The sequence below is a fragment of the Triticum urartu genome, chromosome 6 (assembly GCF_003073215.2).
Source record: "Triticum urartu cultivar G1812 chromosome 6, Tu2.1, whole genome shotgun sequence".
In the NCBI taxonomy this organism is placed as follows: domain Eukaryota; kingdom Viridiplantae; phylum Streptophyta; class Magnoliopsida; order Poales; family Poaceae; genus Triticum; species Triticum urartu.
The window spans coordinates 416687890-416704382 of record NC_053027.1 but is presented as its reverse complement, the minus strand read 5'-3'; the positions used below and the strand labels follow the sequence as shown (position 1 = coordinate 416704382).

The window sequence follows — 16493 nt, the reverse complement described above, 5'->3', positions numbered from 1 at the left end:
CCTATATTATATTTATGAACTGGAGCTAGTTCTGTGTAGCCCTAGGTTATGACTGTTATATGATGAATACCATCCAACGAATTCAGTGATCCAGTGCCTACGAGTTTTTCCACAGATTGTTCTTACTAAGTTACTACTATTGCTGCTACTATTACAATTGCTACAAAATTACTGCTACTACTATTACCGTCACTACTGCTATCATAACTATCGTACTATTGTGCTACTAATCACTCTGCTGCAGATATTTTATCTCCAGGTGTGGTTGAATTGACAACTCAACTGCTAATACTTGCAAATATTCTTTGGATCCCCTTGTGTCGAGTCTATAAATTTGGGTTGAATTCATTAGTTCTGAAAACTATTGCGATCCCCTATACTTGTGGGTTATCAGTCTAACTACAATAAAATAAGATCGCATGACAACTTTCACCCCATCCGAGAACATTTTTATCCCACTTAGAAAATAATATTTCGGAGGTGCCGCAGGCGTGTGCGAGTGTGGTTGGTCTCAAAAAAGACAACGAAAAGGACAGGAAGAACCGACAACTACGAACGGATGCAAGTTTTGAAAAGAATGATGGCACGAAGTGCCGATGCAATGCAAATGATGCGACGATGAATGCAACAAACAAATGAATCACACGACAACAATGAAAATAAGTAAAAGGCATCTGGAGCATCGGTTCTGGGGTGTCACATGGAGCTATTATGTATCACTTTAGGTTGTGACTGTTACATGATGATGAATGTCATCCATACTCAATATCTATCGATGATCCAATGCGTACGTTTTTTCTCATATTGTCTTTGCTAAGTTACTACTATCGTTGCTGTTACAAATTTGCTATTGTTACTATTGTTACCGCTACTATCAAATATTGTGCTACTAAATACTTTGCTGCAGAGAGTTACTTTTCCAGGTGTGGTTGCATTGACAAGTCAACTGCTAAGACTCATAAGTATTATTTGGCTCCCCTTGCGTCGAATCAATAAATTGGGCGAAATACTACCCGCGGAGACTGTCTCGATCCCCTATACTTGTCGGTTATCACACCCATGCTTGGGATGATGGCGAGCGGTTCTGCAATCCATGGGCGGCGATGCTAAGTCCACAGTTGATGGTGCTACGCTCGTCGGTCAGTGGTGCTACGAGTGGCGGCGAGTGGTGAATGTGGTATGCAATTAATTGTTCGACGCCCATGCTACATCCATGGTTGACGGGTGCTGGAGCTGGACGACCACGATGCTGGAACCTATTGGCGGTGATGCTACTTGCTGGAACCAGCCGGCCTCGACGACAACCACATGCATGAACCAATTGGTTAGTGTGTTGTCTGTTGTAACCAGAAGACCGCGATGGCGATCCCGTACTATAACCTGTCGATCGCGATGCTAAACCGACTGTTGGTGCAAGGCGTACTAGGGGTATGAGACATGGGAGAGGTTGTCCGCGAGGGGATGAGAAGATGGACACTCTGATAATCAAACAGAGTGAATCGTGCGACTAGCGAGGTGATCGATCTCATGTGGGATCCTTCCACCAACGCCTAGCGCTGATCTTTTTAGTTTCTCTATGTAACCGTTTAAGCTGATGTATAGTTTTCTCTCTATTTAGGGCTTTTCTGGAATTAAACTATAGAAGAAAATTCAAAACTAATTAATTTCAATGAAAATACGAAAAAGCCAGGAGGTCAAATTTGAAATTTTGGTTTGTGACAAAGGATTTGACAAATGCTATTCCTGCTATTCAAAGAGTTGTTAACAAAAATGGCAGAATTAATGAATTGAGCGTGGGTTCTTTGTTGTGAAACTAGCGTACCAGGGTTCAAGTCATAAACTTGACAATGATGTTCGTATTTTTCTAAATTTATTTTATGCTTTTTGATGATGTTTGTTAAATGAGATGAGACATCTCGTCGACTAATATCTCTGGTGACTTCGATAATCTTAATATGTGATGCCGGCTCGGTATCTTGAAGGTGCTCATATGGTTAGGATGTGCATGCGTGTGTTTTTAGAGGTGAATGTATGTTCGTGCATCTACAATTCTACTGTGTTTTTTCAGAGTACGCCTAGGCGTACCATAGCTTTATAGAAGGCAAAAGTTTGATTACAAGAACACCGCCACTCGTTGCGAACAACGAGTGTAGCACAACACTACACCCTGGCAAGTCTGAAGACATCCACCACACGACCAGACAAAATTACAAAGCAAAAGAGCTTGTCCTAAACACATGGTCTCGACCAACGCCGGACACCTCCAAGACCACCAGCTCCTAAGAAACTTTTCTTGTCGACGCACCATCCATTCTGAATGCCTAAGAGGAGGTGACAAGTGAATGACATGACTTGATCAGATCCGAGAAAGACACCGTCTTGGACGCACTGGCGATGGCCGTACATAGCGTTGCCAAGATCAAGAAAGGACCACGACGAACACAGGAGGAGAGCAACGAGGAACCCAGTCGTGCCTCCAAACACAATGCTCTCAACAGAGGAGTGACATTGAGGACACCGGCATCATGCCGATCCAATCAAATTTAGGCTTCCGTCCGGAAACAACCATGAACTCAAACATGGCGAGAAGAATGTCGAATCCACCTCGGTGACGCCTTCAAGGAGGGGTGTGACACTTCGAGAAACATGTGCGCCATCGCCGCCGGCCCGGCCAAAGCTAAGCAAGATTTTTCATCCGAGGATTGTACATCTCCATACCACGAAAGAGTTGGCAAGCACCGTCCATGAGGTCTCACACTGCCACCACCGCAGCTCCACACCATCGTAGCCGCCAGACCGCACGGCTGAGAGTAACGCGGCCCAACCAACATCTCCAAGTTTTTACTGTCTTAATTGAAAAAAAAGGGCAGAATTCCTGCCGGTTTATACGGTCAAAAAGAAAATGGCTGAAAAAAAAAAGAAAATGGCTGCGTGTATAGGTTCAAAAAAAAATATTTCCTCCGTTTCATAATATAAAAATATTTTTGACACTACACTATGGCAAAAACGTTTGGAGGGAGGGAGTAGAAAACACACGTTCGAGAAGCACCGATCCCTCTCTACTAAACCTAATCTACTCAGTAAAATCCACACACGGACGCAAACCTCGACCGGCGATGCGGACTCGCTCCTCCTCGACATCCTCACCTCCGGCGATGCGGACTCGCTCCTCCTCGACATCCTCTCTTCCGGCGGCGAAGCGGGCGCGCTCCTCCTCTCCTCTGGCGGTGAAGCGGCGACGCGAGCGCGCTCCTCCTCAACATTCTCTTCCGTCGAGATTCCCACCCGCTCCAGGTCAGCTACTCGCCTCTCAGTCGCACCTACTCTGCAGGGGAAACTTTTAGTAGCTACTAATTGGGATGCAAAGGAAACCCTAGATTTGTAGCAGCACATACCTGACGTGAGGCGCGCGTTTTTGGGTCCGAACCAACAGATCCGGACACGGGGTAAGGTTTCGTAGGCTTGGTTGGAGAGGGAGTCCTAGGGTAATGTTTGGCTTGAGCCCCAACTAGCCATACAATTTTTTTGGTATCACCGATGCATGAGTATGACAAAAAATTCGGTAAGTTATTAGTGTTTGGATCGTAGCCCATTCCAAGTCCAAAATTTTAGCAAAAAATATACCCATGTTTGGTTTACCACCAACTGACTTGATGCAGCGAAGTGCCTTGGTGCAAGCGCTTGCTAATCGGGTGAGGGCCGACTTGCTTAATTAAAGCCAAAAGAATCTGAACACACCCCTAGAGCAGCGGTTTGCGAGTACGTTGGCGTGGGTTACTTGTGTTCTGGCGGCGGCACGAAACATGGGGAACACGAACATCTCCCACGCAGTTGAGATTCGACGTTGCGCCCACCGCCTCTCAATCTGCTACCCCCTTTATGCTCCCCTCAGCTTTCTTTCACTTGCTCCCTGGCGCACCGCTGGTCCTTTCTGGTAGTAACACGTTCGGCCCCTGCATCGGCGGTTGTACGTTCCTGGCCACTGCGCACACCCCTGGGCTCCCACTGCGGCTGCGCCCATGGAAAATTTATCTCAACTGGAACATTCTGGCGAATGGGATGCAACCTTACTTGGTTAGAACATTTGGACAACTAGGTGATACCCTACTGATCAATTATTCTCGATTTAAGCCATAGTATAACTAATTTTAAGTTTTTTTAGGGGAACTAATTTTAGGTAGAAGATGTAGTTTGCAGGTACTCGCATGCACTGCTTGATGATGTCCTTCATGCTGTTAAAAAAATGAAAATTATTAGTATGGTTGTACTTGTGTAATCAGGTTAGCTGAGAGAAACAGACTTTTAGCTAATTTTAATTGGATGAGAGAACTGATGGTACCTATATATTTATTGTGATTATCCTCTCGACCTTGTTACGTGTTCAAAGTCACATCGTTGCTTTATGCCATCCGACAACCTGAGATGAAGTTCTCCAGCTGGAAGATCTACCTCTTTTCCACTATTGCATGTAAATATTGCATTCTTGAGAAATTCAACGTTAAATATGTAAGTGTTATCAGTTTGTACCTCTCTCTGTTGGTGGTTTCAGCTTCTTTGTATTAATTGCTCCTTTTAGCTAAAGAGTACCTGCGAACAAAAAACATGATATGAATTCATGTTCGATTGATATGAACTAATCAATCTATACAGAGAGTTTTAAAGGTATTACCTATTTTGTTTTTTCTCGGTATCAATAGTTGCGGGTTGGCAAGAGGCGAGTGTAACATTGTTCAATTCCTCTAGTGTTTTGATCATTGAACTGCAGCAAAAGTTTGGTCAGAGGTGTTTAGATAGAGCCTTTAACTTCTATGTTCTGGTTGATGGCAAACCTCTGGATACTAATTGTTGAAGATGGATGGGTAATCAGTTCCTTGCTTTGACATGGCTTGAAGTATTTCATGGCTCATGTCAGTTTTTCTATAGGAAATTATGGTTGAAATTACGTTCAAGAAGATACTTTTTAAAGGAATAGAAACTGTCTACCTTTGTAGAGAGTGACATTTGTTCATTGTCGACTGACAAGCTTTTCTTTATGAAATAACTTGCGGGGAACCTAGATACTGAATTAATCTTCATTCTAGTAAGTACAGCATCGACTCTCATATGGAAGGGTCCCTATCATGATGATCATACTCTAGCAAGCGCCAACAACCTCATTTGGCGTAATATAGCAACAGTCTAGATGATTATCTATTTGATTGATCATTTCACTTGATGAATCATATGGCCCAGCATTAGACGACATTGAAGATCTCGCACAATTAAATCCTTGGGTCACATACTTGAAAAGAATCTGTACATACCATTATGATTAACCTTCTCCGTATTTTGACCTTGATATTTAACGACCAAGTAGAGACTGTGTACCAATGCGAGTAGCAAGAGACGTGTGAAGCAATGAAGCCAATCCGAGCATCAAGAGACCTATGAAGCAAATGGTCAAGCACCTTTCGATCTTTACCAAATTCTGGGAAATTAAAAAAACCTAAGTTTGGGGATACGAAAATCACGGGTGGCTGAAATAGGGAGCATGCAGTATAGTATATTGGAGAAACATGATGATATCTTTTCTACTACGTCTATCCTAAATGATAAGAAACAGATCAATTTTCTATAGAGTAAAAGTGATTTGCTAATCTGAATTGCAACAACCCGATGAAAGTCTCTATGACACTCTTCAATGGCATGGAAAAAGGAGCCAATAACCTTACCTGTGAGTTCTTTCTGATCACACTGCCCTTGTCAGATTTTAGAGTTTAAACTCTAGCATCAACCTATTATTCCTATTAGAAATGGATATAATCAATTGTAGAATAAACACACACATCAGAATATAATATGGGAACCAAGGCTCTTGAGATTTTTTCTCAGATGAGCAAAGTTGTAACAAGAAGAAATAGGAAGTACCATGAAACTTAAAAGCCTAATATTCCATATTAGCATTGTATGTTTTTGCAGATGAAAGTGATAGTTAAGAACAATCTGGACAAATGCGATTAGCAAAAGACCTGTGTAACAACGGAATCAATTGGAGCAGCAGCAGTCCTATGAAGCAAATCGTCGAGCACCTTTCGATCCGAATTGCAATCTGAGAAATTCATAAAAATAAGCTCAGGGATAGGAAAAATCAGTGTGGCTAAAATTAGGGAGAGTACAACTTCTAGAGTGGAGGCCGGTTCATGGATGAGGACGCGAGCATGTGTGTGTGCTGGATGATGATGATGGCAGCATAAACTGGTTGTTAAACGCAAATGCACCAGCAGCTTTTCCGCATTTGTAGGGTAATGGAGGGCGATCTATGAGGGGTGATAAATGCTGCGGTGCCTCGGCCGTTTCATGGGCATTTGCGGCCAGGAGAGCATACGTCGTGGAGGCGGAAGGGGCGGCGGCAATAGGGTGGTAGCAGGAAAGTCTACCAATAAGCGAGTTAATGTGCACCTATGGTTGGGGAGCGTCGGACGTGGCGGTGGCGGGCTCGAGAATGCATCGGCTGCGACGGAGGTGGCCGGGAGAGTGTCTGCTGCGGTGGGGGCTGGCCGGGGGACAACATAGCTGGGGTGGGGGGGGGGGCGCTCTATGGGCTGCGGTGGCTGGCTGGTGAGCATTGGCAAGCGATAAGGCAAGCCATGGGAAGATCAGGACGCAATGCGGAAGATGAGCACGGCCTATTGATTCTATTCCCGTGGTCTCCCACCAAACAATAAGAGTACAGCCCACCTAATGTATAGGTACCAATGTACAGTCCACGTACAATAACCTGCTTGGACTGGCTAGTTGGAGCCTGTGAAGCGCTGCCGCAGCAAATCAAGCGGGATGGTGCGGGGCAGGGAGCAGACAATGCGAGGAAAAGAATAGGGGTGACGTGGACGCACGAGAGCGCAGAGAATTTAGGTACTGGGGGGGGGGGGTTCCTATTTAGATATAGTAGATATCTAAGGGTGAAGGTCTGACCGCCGAGATCTGGGGAGGATCGGGTGGTGTGAGGTACCGACGGTAGCATCTGAGTGGAGAGCACAGCCAGCGGATGTGCAGAAGCATGGGATGAGAGGAGGAGAGGAGCGATGATGGACGGGGTTGCCCCGCTCCCACAGAAGCACAAGGTGGAAGATGACCTGTAAAACAGGTCTTTTTTTGGGTACGATGGGCCGCCAATCTTAGTGTGCTGCACTGGGGTTGGTCGAACTCGGTATTCATAGTAGCCCAGGCGATGTATAAGAGCCCCTTTGGCAAGGGCTGGCATCATTTTTGATATTTGAATTCTTTACTTCTTTTCTTGATAATCATGCTTGCTTAAGTTTGCTTTACTTCTTTTTTGCAGCTGCCATCCATGGGGATAGTGGACTGATGCTGATTCTGTTTTAGACGCCCTCAGGCTTTGCAATTTTCACATTTTGTGGGTTACTTATTAACCGACCAAATGCTGTGGAGGTGTACTATATGTTCTTCCTTCCTTGGTTACGGATGTGCTTGCTTTCTCTTGTTGTCTATGTCAATTACCTAATTTTCTGTTTTATCCTTGTCTCTTCCAGGAAATATGGGTTAACTTTAGTGATAGTCGGAAGGCAAAACGTGTTAGTGCCCACTTCTTTCGTTTGATTCCCTGCTTCTGATTGTTATTTTCTTATGTTGTTCGCCGCCAAATTAATCCTACTAGTTATCTTGCACCATTCATGATTGCCTCATTATTTATTTATTTTGTGTTGAGGGAGGAACATTATTGTTCATTACTACTTCTTAAATAATTGAGAGGCTAACACAACTTTCATCCATAATTCTAAATGTACCCTTGATGCAAATGCATGCACGTCCAAAACTACTTCTGCTAAATTAAGTATCATGTCATCGGTGTAACAGGACTTCTAACAAATCAGTTACTCCCTCCGTTCCTAAATGTAAGACCTTTTAGGATTCCACTACAGACTACATACGGAGCAAAATGAGTGAATCTACGCTCTAAAGTGCGTCTATATACATCCGTATGTAGTTCATAGTGGAATCTCTAAAAGGTCTTATACTTAGGAACTGAGGATCGGAGGGAGTACTTGATGTGCTGCTACTACTGAAGAGCAGCACTGTGGTCTGTTGCAAAACTACATCTCATTACCTTGCTTTATGAACTTATATAATCTGAATTACACTAGTATTTGATGAAGGTTCTATCGTGACGGTTAAGATATATCTACTGAATCAGCATCCTCTCCTGATTGAGAGACATGACATGATAATTCATTAATCGATTCTTTTTGCCACTGAACATGGTCATCCTTGTTTATATCTTTGTCAGGCTGTTTTGCTGGAAGAGTTTCAAACTTTTGAGGACAAGTCCAGCGCCATTAATGAAAGTACTGGTGTCAGCAAAAGGCTTATTAAGATGATCATGAACTGTCGCTTCCCTGATCAGAAAATGGCTGTTGGAAAGCCTGAATATAAAAAAATTATTGAAGAGAGACTGGTGAGTATTAAGTTCCTGGTTTATCTATATTTTGAACTACTTTCATCATCATTTTTGCTGTGATTTCTTCCAGAAAATAGACTGCCTGTATAATACAGCTGTAATGGAGGTAATGTGGGGCGTACAGCATTGCATGCGAAGTTTGGTGCCTGAGGAGAAATCACAGCTGGCTGAAGCTGACCGTCTCCCGCTGAGTCTAGGACTGCAATATGTACTGAGTCATTATGGCTGTGATGTCGAATCAGATATGGTGAGTTAACTAGTTACCATGCTTTTTATTTTATAGCTCCCTGTCATTTGGTATTGCACTGTATGATAGCTTGTGTTATGTGCAACTTCTATAGAAAATATAGTTGCATCTTTGCTTTAGTGATAAAGCAATCTTCTTTGTGTCCAGGTCAGTGAGCAAATCGTTGCCACGGCTTCTGCCTTGTTTCAGTGTGATTCTGTTGAGAAGAAGTATTCTAGAGCCTTGCGCAATGCAGGTGATCTCATTAAGGATGTATGTGGCATCAACTGTGAGGGTTGGACGTTACTGAAAATTGCAAAAGCTCTGAAGATGATATGGTGGCCTGAATTTGGCGATTCCTGTGAGGTAAACTGTAATACTATTTCGGAAGGAAGCCGATAACTGCCACACGTGTGGCGTGGAGGGCAACCCGCCCGCACGCATCGTGTGGCATGGACGGGAACCGCCCCGCACGACCTCGTCCGCGCGCACAAAAGCGCGCCCGCACGTCCGGTGCGTGGCAACCTCGCCCGCACTGCCTCGTCCGGGCCAGACGAGCCGCTGCCCGTACGACCCAGCCGTTCCCGACCTCTGATCCGTCCCCTTTCTCGTCTGCGCCCTCGCCTCCTGCCTGTTGAACCCCGACCTCCGTCGCCGGCCATCTCTGGTTGCCATGGCAATCAGGGAGGATCTGTAGGGCGCTCCCACCGCAAACCACACCCCTTATCTCCCCCCACCCCATCCCACCCCCAACCCCACTCCAACAACGCCCTCCAGAGACGACCAGCTAAAAGCAGGTGAATCTCCCGATCTCCCTACTGTTTCTCATCCTCCTGGGCAGAAAATTGCAAAATTACCGACGAAGTTGGTAACTAGATCCATCCTACAGGGTTAAAACACTACATACGTTGTGTGACTTCGCAGTTGCCAAGCAGAATACACTAGATCTGCCATGTAGTACGCTAGAGATAACCGTGAGTTCTCAGTAGGTTGATGCTCCTAGTTGGTGAATGAATGGATGTGCAGGAATCCATAAAAAGGGAGAGAGAATTGATAAATTTGGAATAATGGGGGGTGTGAAAATTAATTGCCATTGGTGTATAACGTCAGTTGCCATCTGTCATTGTCGTCAACTGCCACCATGTCAACTTATTGCTTGCCATCCTATTGTAGAGCCTGATGCCATCGAATCAAACGGATAGCTAGCATCAGATTTTAGAAAAGGATAGTGGATGTGCATGTCCTACTAGCCATGATATGTTGGTTGCCAACGCATGAAAATGTGATAGCACTGACGTGTTAACTTTTACATGCAAGCAGTACAATGATAAAAAAAATTTGGATTGTTGATGCCTTCTTGTTCATCCAGGGATTGAGAGCACATCAGAACAGAAGCGAGACACGAAAAAGAATGAATCACGAAGATGGTGCAGATGATTGGGGTTCTCAAAGGCCAGAAACGCCGCCACCTTTCGATGCATCAGAGTACAGTCAGCTCATCTCTGCAGGGCCGTTGCTGCCGCTGCTAGAACAGTATGCAGGCGTAGGTACGATGCGTGCTAAAAAATGAAGAGAAACATTTGCCATCTTCGCGACGATGGACATGACATTCTACTTATGTCGTGCACTGTCATTTGTCTTGCAGGTTCTTATGACCAGAACACTCTTAGGGGGGCCCCGTGGCAAGTGCAGTCACAAGGCGCTAACGCTGACAAATGTACGGGCAGCCAACTCCAACTAGCTAGTATGGCTAATCAAGGTAATGAAAAAACGAAAAAAGAGCACATAATGCTGTGGACATAAAAAATGAACATGAAAAAAAGATGGCAAAAGGACTCACGAGTTTTCACGGGTGTAAAATGCAGAGCCTTCGTGCAGCACGTGGAATCGGGCAGCACCCATGTACCTGCCATCGACGTCGTACACAGGTGAGTCCATAAACATAGTGAAGATGCGGATGCTCAGTCAGCACAAGGAGCATAGTTGACAACTACAAAAATTGTCATGACTGGTCTTCTACGGTTGCCATGTATTAAAAACAACATTTGCCATCTCTGCACACCTGCAGTTGCCATGTAGGAAAAGCTGCAGTTGCCATTTCATGACAACTGCAATTGCCATCTAATAACAAACTGTGATTGCCCTACCGATGCAACTTCAGTTGCCATGCAAGCAAAAATGCATTTGCCACATAAGGACAACTGCAGTTGCCGTGCTAGCACGAAATGCGTTTGCCGCGATTTGACCAACCACTACTATGATTGCAGGTTATTACGCTGGCGGTGATCCGGCAAACGTCTCCTGGCAAGCTTCGCAAATTCCTGGTGGATCACGTCATTATGGTGTAACAAACCACACATGATGGTCAAATACAACACAACAAGGTAGAGGGAAAATATCTGAACCACATAAAACAGTGCTACATTTGCTATTTGTAGTTATTTGTAGGCAAAACAATGGTTGCCATGTTTGTTGAACAGTAGGTGCCATGTCTGCACACCTACAGCTGCCATAAAAATGACCATCTACAGACTGACGGCTTGCTGTCTGTAAAAGATGTCATGGAAAATCACTCGAAGATGGTGTGATCCGTTGCGATCCATATGTTATCCAACACAAAATTCTTAATCTCGTACCTGTTTTTCCCTGTTACAGAACCTACAACTACAATGCACAGCGGCGCCGACACATCTACTGCGGGGAGCTCTGAGCGCACGGAAGATGCGTTCCACCAGACAGCAGACAAACATGCCGCAAACAATTTCGAGTCAGAGTCGGGAATGGCAATCATTCCAGCAATGCCGGCAAGTACCCCTTTGAACACAAGCACTGGCAACTCTCAGGTAGATGGGACTGCCGCCCATACTGAAGTGAACGATGAAACTGACGACGACGCGCAAGGGGATGAAGATGGTGGGCAATTAGAGATCGTGGTGCCTCAGCCACCGTACATCGGGTAGAGATTTGAGTCATTCGAAACAACAAAGGAATACTACCAGACATATGCAAAGTTCCATGGGTTTGCGGTCAACACCGAGTACCGTAGGAAAATTAAGAAAACTAACGAGTACAGCAGAGGTGAGATGAGGTGCCACAAGGCACGCAGGAACAAGAATGGGAAAGGCGATGCGCCTGTCGTTCCGGAACGAAAGAGAGGTATCATTCAGAAGACCGAGTGCCCTGTCCGGTGTAAGCTAAACGTAGATGGAGCACAGTGGGTGGTCAATGAGTATTTTGACGAGCACAACCACCAACTGACAAAGAAGTTCGACCTGGTGAAATTTCTGACCGCCCACAGAGGGTTCACCCCCGTCAAAAGGCAATTCGTAAAGCTGCTACATGATTGTAACGTCGGTCCATCGAGAATGGTGCAGATACTATCTCTCATCCACAGCAAAAAGGGGACTCTGAGTAGCATGCCGTACATACCAGCTGACGTCACAAACCTACGGGCAAGGTACCGTAGAGAGAGCAAGTTGGCAGACATAGAGGCCACAATTGCCTACTTTGATGAGAAAGCCAAAGAAGATGCAGATTTCTTCTACAGGATAAGGTTGGACTATGAGGACTGTGTCAGGAACATGTATTGGGTGGATGGTGCTGCAAGGAGAGCCTACAAACATTTCCGAGATTGCATTTCATTCGACGAAGATACGGATGGGTACGTTTGGCTGTTCAAGACCTTCTTGGAGTGCATGGATGGACTTGCTCCGATGAACATAATAACGGACCAGGATTTCAGCATGCGTGCAGGCATAGAGGAGGTCTTTCCGTTGGCAGTGCACAGACACTGTAGGTGGCACATTATAAAGAAGGCTGAGGAGACGCTAGGACCGTTCGTTGCTGACCGTCCAGAGCTGCACAAGGCATTCGAACTGTGCGTGGACCACAGCTTGACGGTGGAGGAGTTTGAAAGGAGCTGGATGGCCATGACTGAAACACATCAAGTCCAAGACAACGAGACTCTTGTAAGCCTGTGGGAGAAGCGAATGTACTGGGTGCCGGCCTACTTCATGCAGTGCTTCTTCCCCTTTCTGCAGACTACGCAGCACAGCGAGGGATTCAATGCTATTTTGAAGCGGTACGTCAGTCCTGGCAACTCATTGCTACAGTTTGCCAAGCAGTACACAACTTTGCAACAAAAAATTCTGGGATCTGAGCTGCAGCAAGAAGCGAACACCGCGCTAAAGCAGCCAAAATTGCTAACGTACTTACCGATGGAGAGGCAAATGAGCAAGATATACACCAACAAGATCTTTAACAAATAAGTCAGTTACGTTACAGTCTTATTTGCAGAAAAAGCACCAAGTCAGTATGTGCCATATAGAGTGCGATGCAGTTGCCATGATTTTGCGGTTGCCATGTTTAATAAAGTACTGTTTGCCATGCTTACTCAGATGCAGTTGTCATATTCAATAGAAATTCTGTTTGTCATGCATACCCGGATGCAGTTTCAATGTTCAATGAAATGCAGTTGCCATGTTTAATGCAATGTACTTCCACTGGACATGTTGGTGTGCAAATGCTAGTGTCAAATGGAAAATGTTATGTTGTTGCCATGTCTATTGAAATGCAATTGCCATGTTTACTAAAATGCAACTGCCATGTTTGCTGAAATGCAATTGCCATATTTAATAAACTCTAGTTGCCATGTTTAACAAAATGCAGTTGCCATGTCTATTGTACTGCATTTGCCATGTATAGCGTACTGCATTTGCCATGTTCAACATACTACATTTGCCATGTTCAATGAATTACGTTTGCCATGTTCAAACAAAATGTATATCTATTTTCCACGACAACATAAGGTGCTACAAGAAAAAAGCCCACAATAGTTTAACAGAAAACACACAAAAAATGCAGATTCCAGGAAGAAATAAAGCGTGCCAGCATGTTCACGGCTTTCCAGGTGGACGAACGTACGTTCAAGGTGTGTTCTATTTTGGGCATGTCAGATTCAGAACCTGAAGACCCGGACAAAGGAAGGAACTACTTCGTCACAGCCTCGATAGGCGAAGGCGAGTTCTACTGCCAATGCTGCAAGTTCGAACGGGACGGCATTGTGTGCTATCACATACTAAAAGTAATGGACGTGAACGCTGTGACACGGATGCCCCGACATTTCATAAGGCGGCGATGGACTTGGGACGCTGACGATACATTGGCGCCGCAAACAACACACGCAGTTCTGCCTGTGCATGACGAGAGACCAGAGTCAACCATGGAAGCCGTGAGGCACGTTGTGCTGACAAAGAACCATACTGAGCAAATTGATGAAGCGTGCAAGAGTGATGACACAGCGAGAGTCGCAGAAAAACACAGGAAAGCACTAAAAAGAGAGCTTGATGAGATCAAGAAGAGGAAAGCCGAGGAAGCCTTACACCGGTTCCCCCGCACATCAAGCGTGCCTTCATCCACGGGGCCGTCGTCTGAAAACTCGGAGATAGGATCTGGAACAGCAAGCACACAGACCCAGGTCAGGAACCCACCCCGTTCCATCACAAAGGGTCATCCAAGAGAGATAAGGTATAAGTCGGGATTGGAGATCCAAGCAAAACACAAGAAAACGAAGAAAGGGGCGGCCAATCCATGAGCAAAAATTATGGCGTTGTGGACATTTTGTTTTGTACCCTAGATGTTGAGAATTCTTTTTTAAAACAATTGGGGGAATAACTCTTCAGGGGCATCAGAAGTGCAAGGGAAAATTCATTGAATGGTTAAATGCAATTGCCATGTTATGGGTACTTAATCTGCCATGACGTATGCATTTAATTTGCCATGTTATGTGTAGTTAGCCTGCCATGATTTTTGATACTAAACATGCCATGCTAATTTATGCTAAATATGCCATGCTGTTTTGTACTGAATATGCCATGCTAGTTGTAGTGGATCTGCCATGTTAATTGTACTGGATCTGCCATCTTAGTTGTGCTGTAGTTGCCATGTTAATTATGCTGGAGCTGCCATATTGTCTGTACTGTATCTGCCATGTTAGATGTACTGGACATATGCCATGGTATTCCTAATGACTCTGCATGGCATGTATTCACATGACAAAAATGACGCGGTTTACGGCCACGTAGTGAGTTGTGTGCAAGTGTATGGGAAACAAGTTGGAAAACAACGTAACGTGCATAAACCCCAGCAAAAACGTTGTGGCTGCATGATCAACCTACCCCCGTGCAGTTACCGATGAAAATGAAGAAGCAAAACAGCCAAAAATGTAAAACGACAATGACTTCCACTACCCATGTCTGATGAACTACATTTGCCATCGTTTTTAAAACATCGTAGACGCGTTTAAAGCATCAAACCGGTGCTAGAAACGATGAAACCATTGTAATAATTACGTCTAAAAGAAGGTTCACGTCCACACATATATTACATGGAACTATTCAAATGTCACTCGCACACCACCACTACATAATAGCCTACGCGGGGTTGTAGCCACAACATAGCACACAAACATAGTTTTCAACGATAAACAACGAGATAATACCTTACATTCCTCGGCAACAGAATGTAAGGTGTGCGTCCGGTCTGTAATGCCACGTGATCACTTGTACTTTTTGGTGACTTTCTTGACAGCTTCCTGCACAAACTCGCGTGCTCCCGACCGCTTGTTGAAATCTTCATTCGTCAACCAGTTCCATGTGTGGATTTTCCGGAGCTCAACGACCATTGCAGCTGTGATAGCGGGGACAATTCTGCCTTCCCACTTCGCAAGGTACTCCAGCGCGTGAAAGCCACAGTCCGTCCTGCACGAGGAAAAGAGTAACGTGACCACGCAAAGAGCTCAGACGTAACAAAAGACGGACTTCAATTTCAGATCTGACAAACAAAACATGAATTGGATTGATGTAAAATGGCAGACGAAAAGGGAGGAAGGAATTACGTGTTCCCTTGCTTTGTAGTCGCCACATACTCAGTCGGGAAATGACTGATTTGGACCTTTGAGTGTTCATAGTGACAGTGCCATGTCTCTTTGAGGTTCTTAATGAAGAATTCAGCATGCGTGGTGAGATCTGCATCATCTTCCGAACGGATTGAATCAAGCACCTCAACACGTTGGTTCTTCAGGTCAAGACAGATCACGTAGTGGTGACCACACTTGTCGTGTGGGTCATGTGGTGAAAGCTCCTGGAACATGGGGAACATGACCTGCATTTAAAAAAGTGAGAAAAATGAGAATCAGCTCCTTCATGTTATGGGGTGTGGTCGTTTATGCTTTCATCTCCTTCATGTGCTTGCCGCTGGACCTCGCATTTCCAAACCGATTGACGATATCGTACAGCTGGGTCTGTTCTTTAGTGGCCCTGAATTCGGGCTCGTAGTCTTCCGCGGGAGGTGGGTGCACTACCCTCTGCTGCCTCACAGAACCAAGAGTGGCACTCCTAATGGTATCCTCAGATACCGTGTCTGCAGGCACGTTGGAACTTGATTGCCCTTGCCCTCGTGAGGACTTCCTCTGCAATGTTTCCTCCTCAAGCATGCGGTAAGTTTCTTCAAGAGACGGTGAAATCTCCTCGGGTGTGGCTGCAGTGATAAAAAAAGTGGGTTAGGATACCTAGGAAATCAAAAGCAGATGGATTGTGAGAAAAGATGGGGTGCATGATGTGAGTTGTAGGTAGGAAAAAGTGGGGCAGTTGCCATGTGTGGTCCAGCTGTAGTGACCATGTCATAGCAACTACAGTTGCCATGTAGTTGGAATATAGTTGCCATCTAGTTGGAATGTAGTTGCCATGTCACAGCAACTACAGTTGCCATGTTGTGTCAACTGCACTTGCCATGTGATTGCTTTATGAAAAAATG

The 16493-nt window shown here is 45.0% G+C and overlaps 1 protein-coding gene across 1 annotated transcript; it reads left to right on the top strand.

The window, feature by feature from the left end:
* The first annotated feature begins 7434 nt into the window (after nucleotides 1-7434).
* LOC125513885 lies at nucleotides 7435-11080 on the top strand. Its single transcript, XM_048679098.1, has 8 exons — nucleotides 7435-7571; nucleotides 8285-8452; nucleotides 8526-8702; nucleotides 8850-9047; nucleotides 10051-10228; nucleotides 10327-10440; nucleotides 10547-10609; nucleotides 10949-11080. The coding sequence occupies exons 2-8, from the start codon at nucleotides 8372-8374 to the stop codon at nucleotides 11041-11043; spliced, it is 906 nt and encodes a 301-aa protein (XP_048535055.1). The 5' UTR covers nucleotides 7435-7571; nucleotides 8285-8371; the 3' UTR covers nucleotides 11044-11080.
* Nucleotides 11081-16493: the final 5413 nt, after the last annotated feature.

Coding starts and splice junctions, on each gene's coding strand:
- LOC125513885 (XM_048679098.1), top strand. CDS start 8,372: ATGATCATGAACTGTCGCTTCCCTGATCAGAAAATGGCTGTTGGAAAG. Junction 8,703..8,849: donor GTGATGTCGAATCAGATATG/GTGAGTTAACTA, acceptor CTTTGTGTCCAG/GTCAGTGAGCAAATCGTTGC. Junction 10,441..10,546: donor AGCTAGTATGGCTAATCAAG/GTAATGAAAAAA, acceptor TGTAAAATGCAG/AGCCTTCGTGCAGCACGTGG.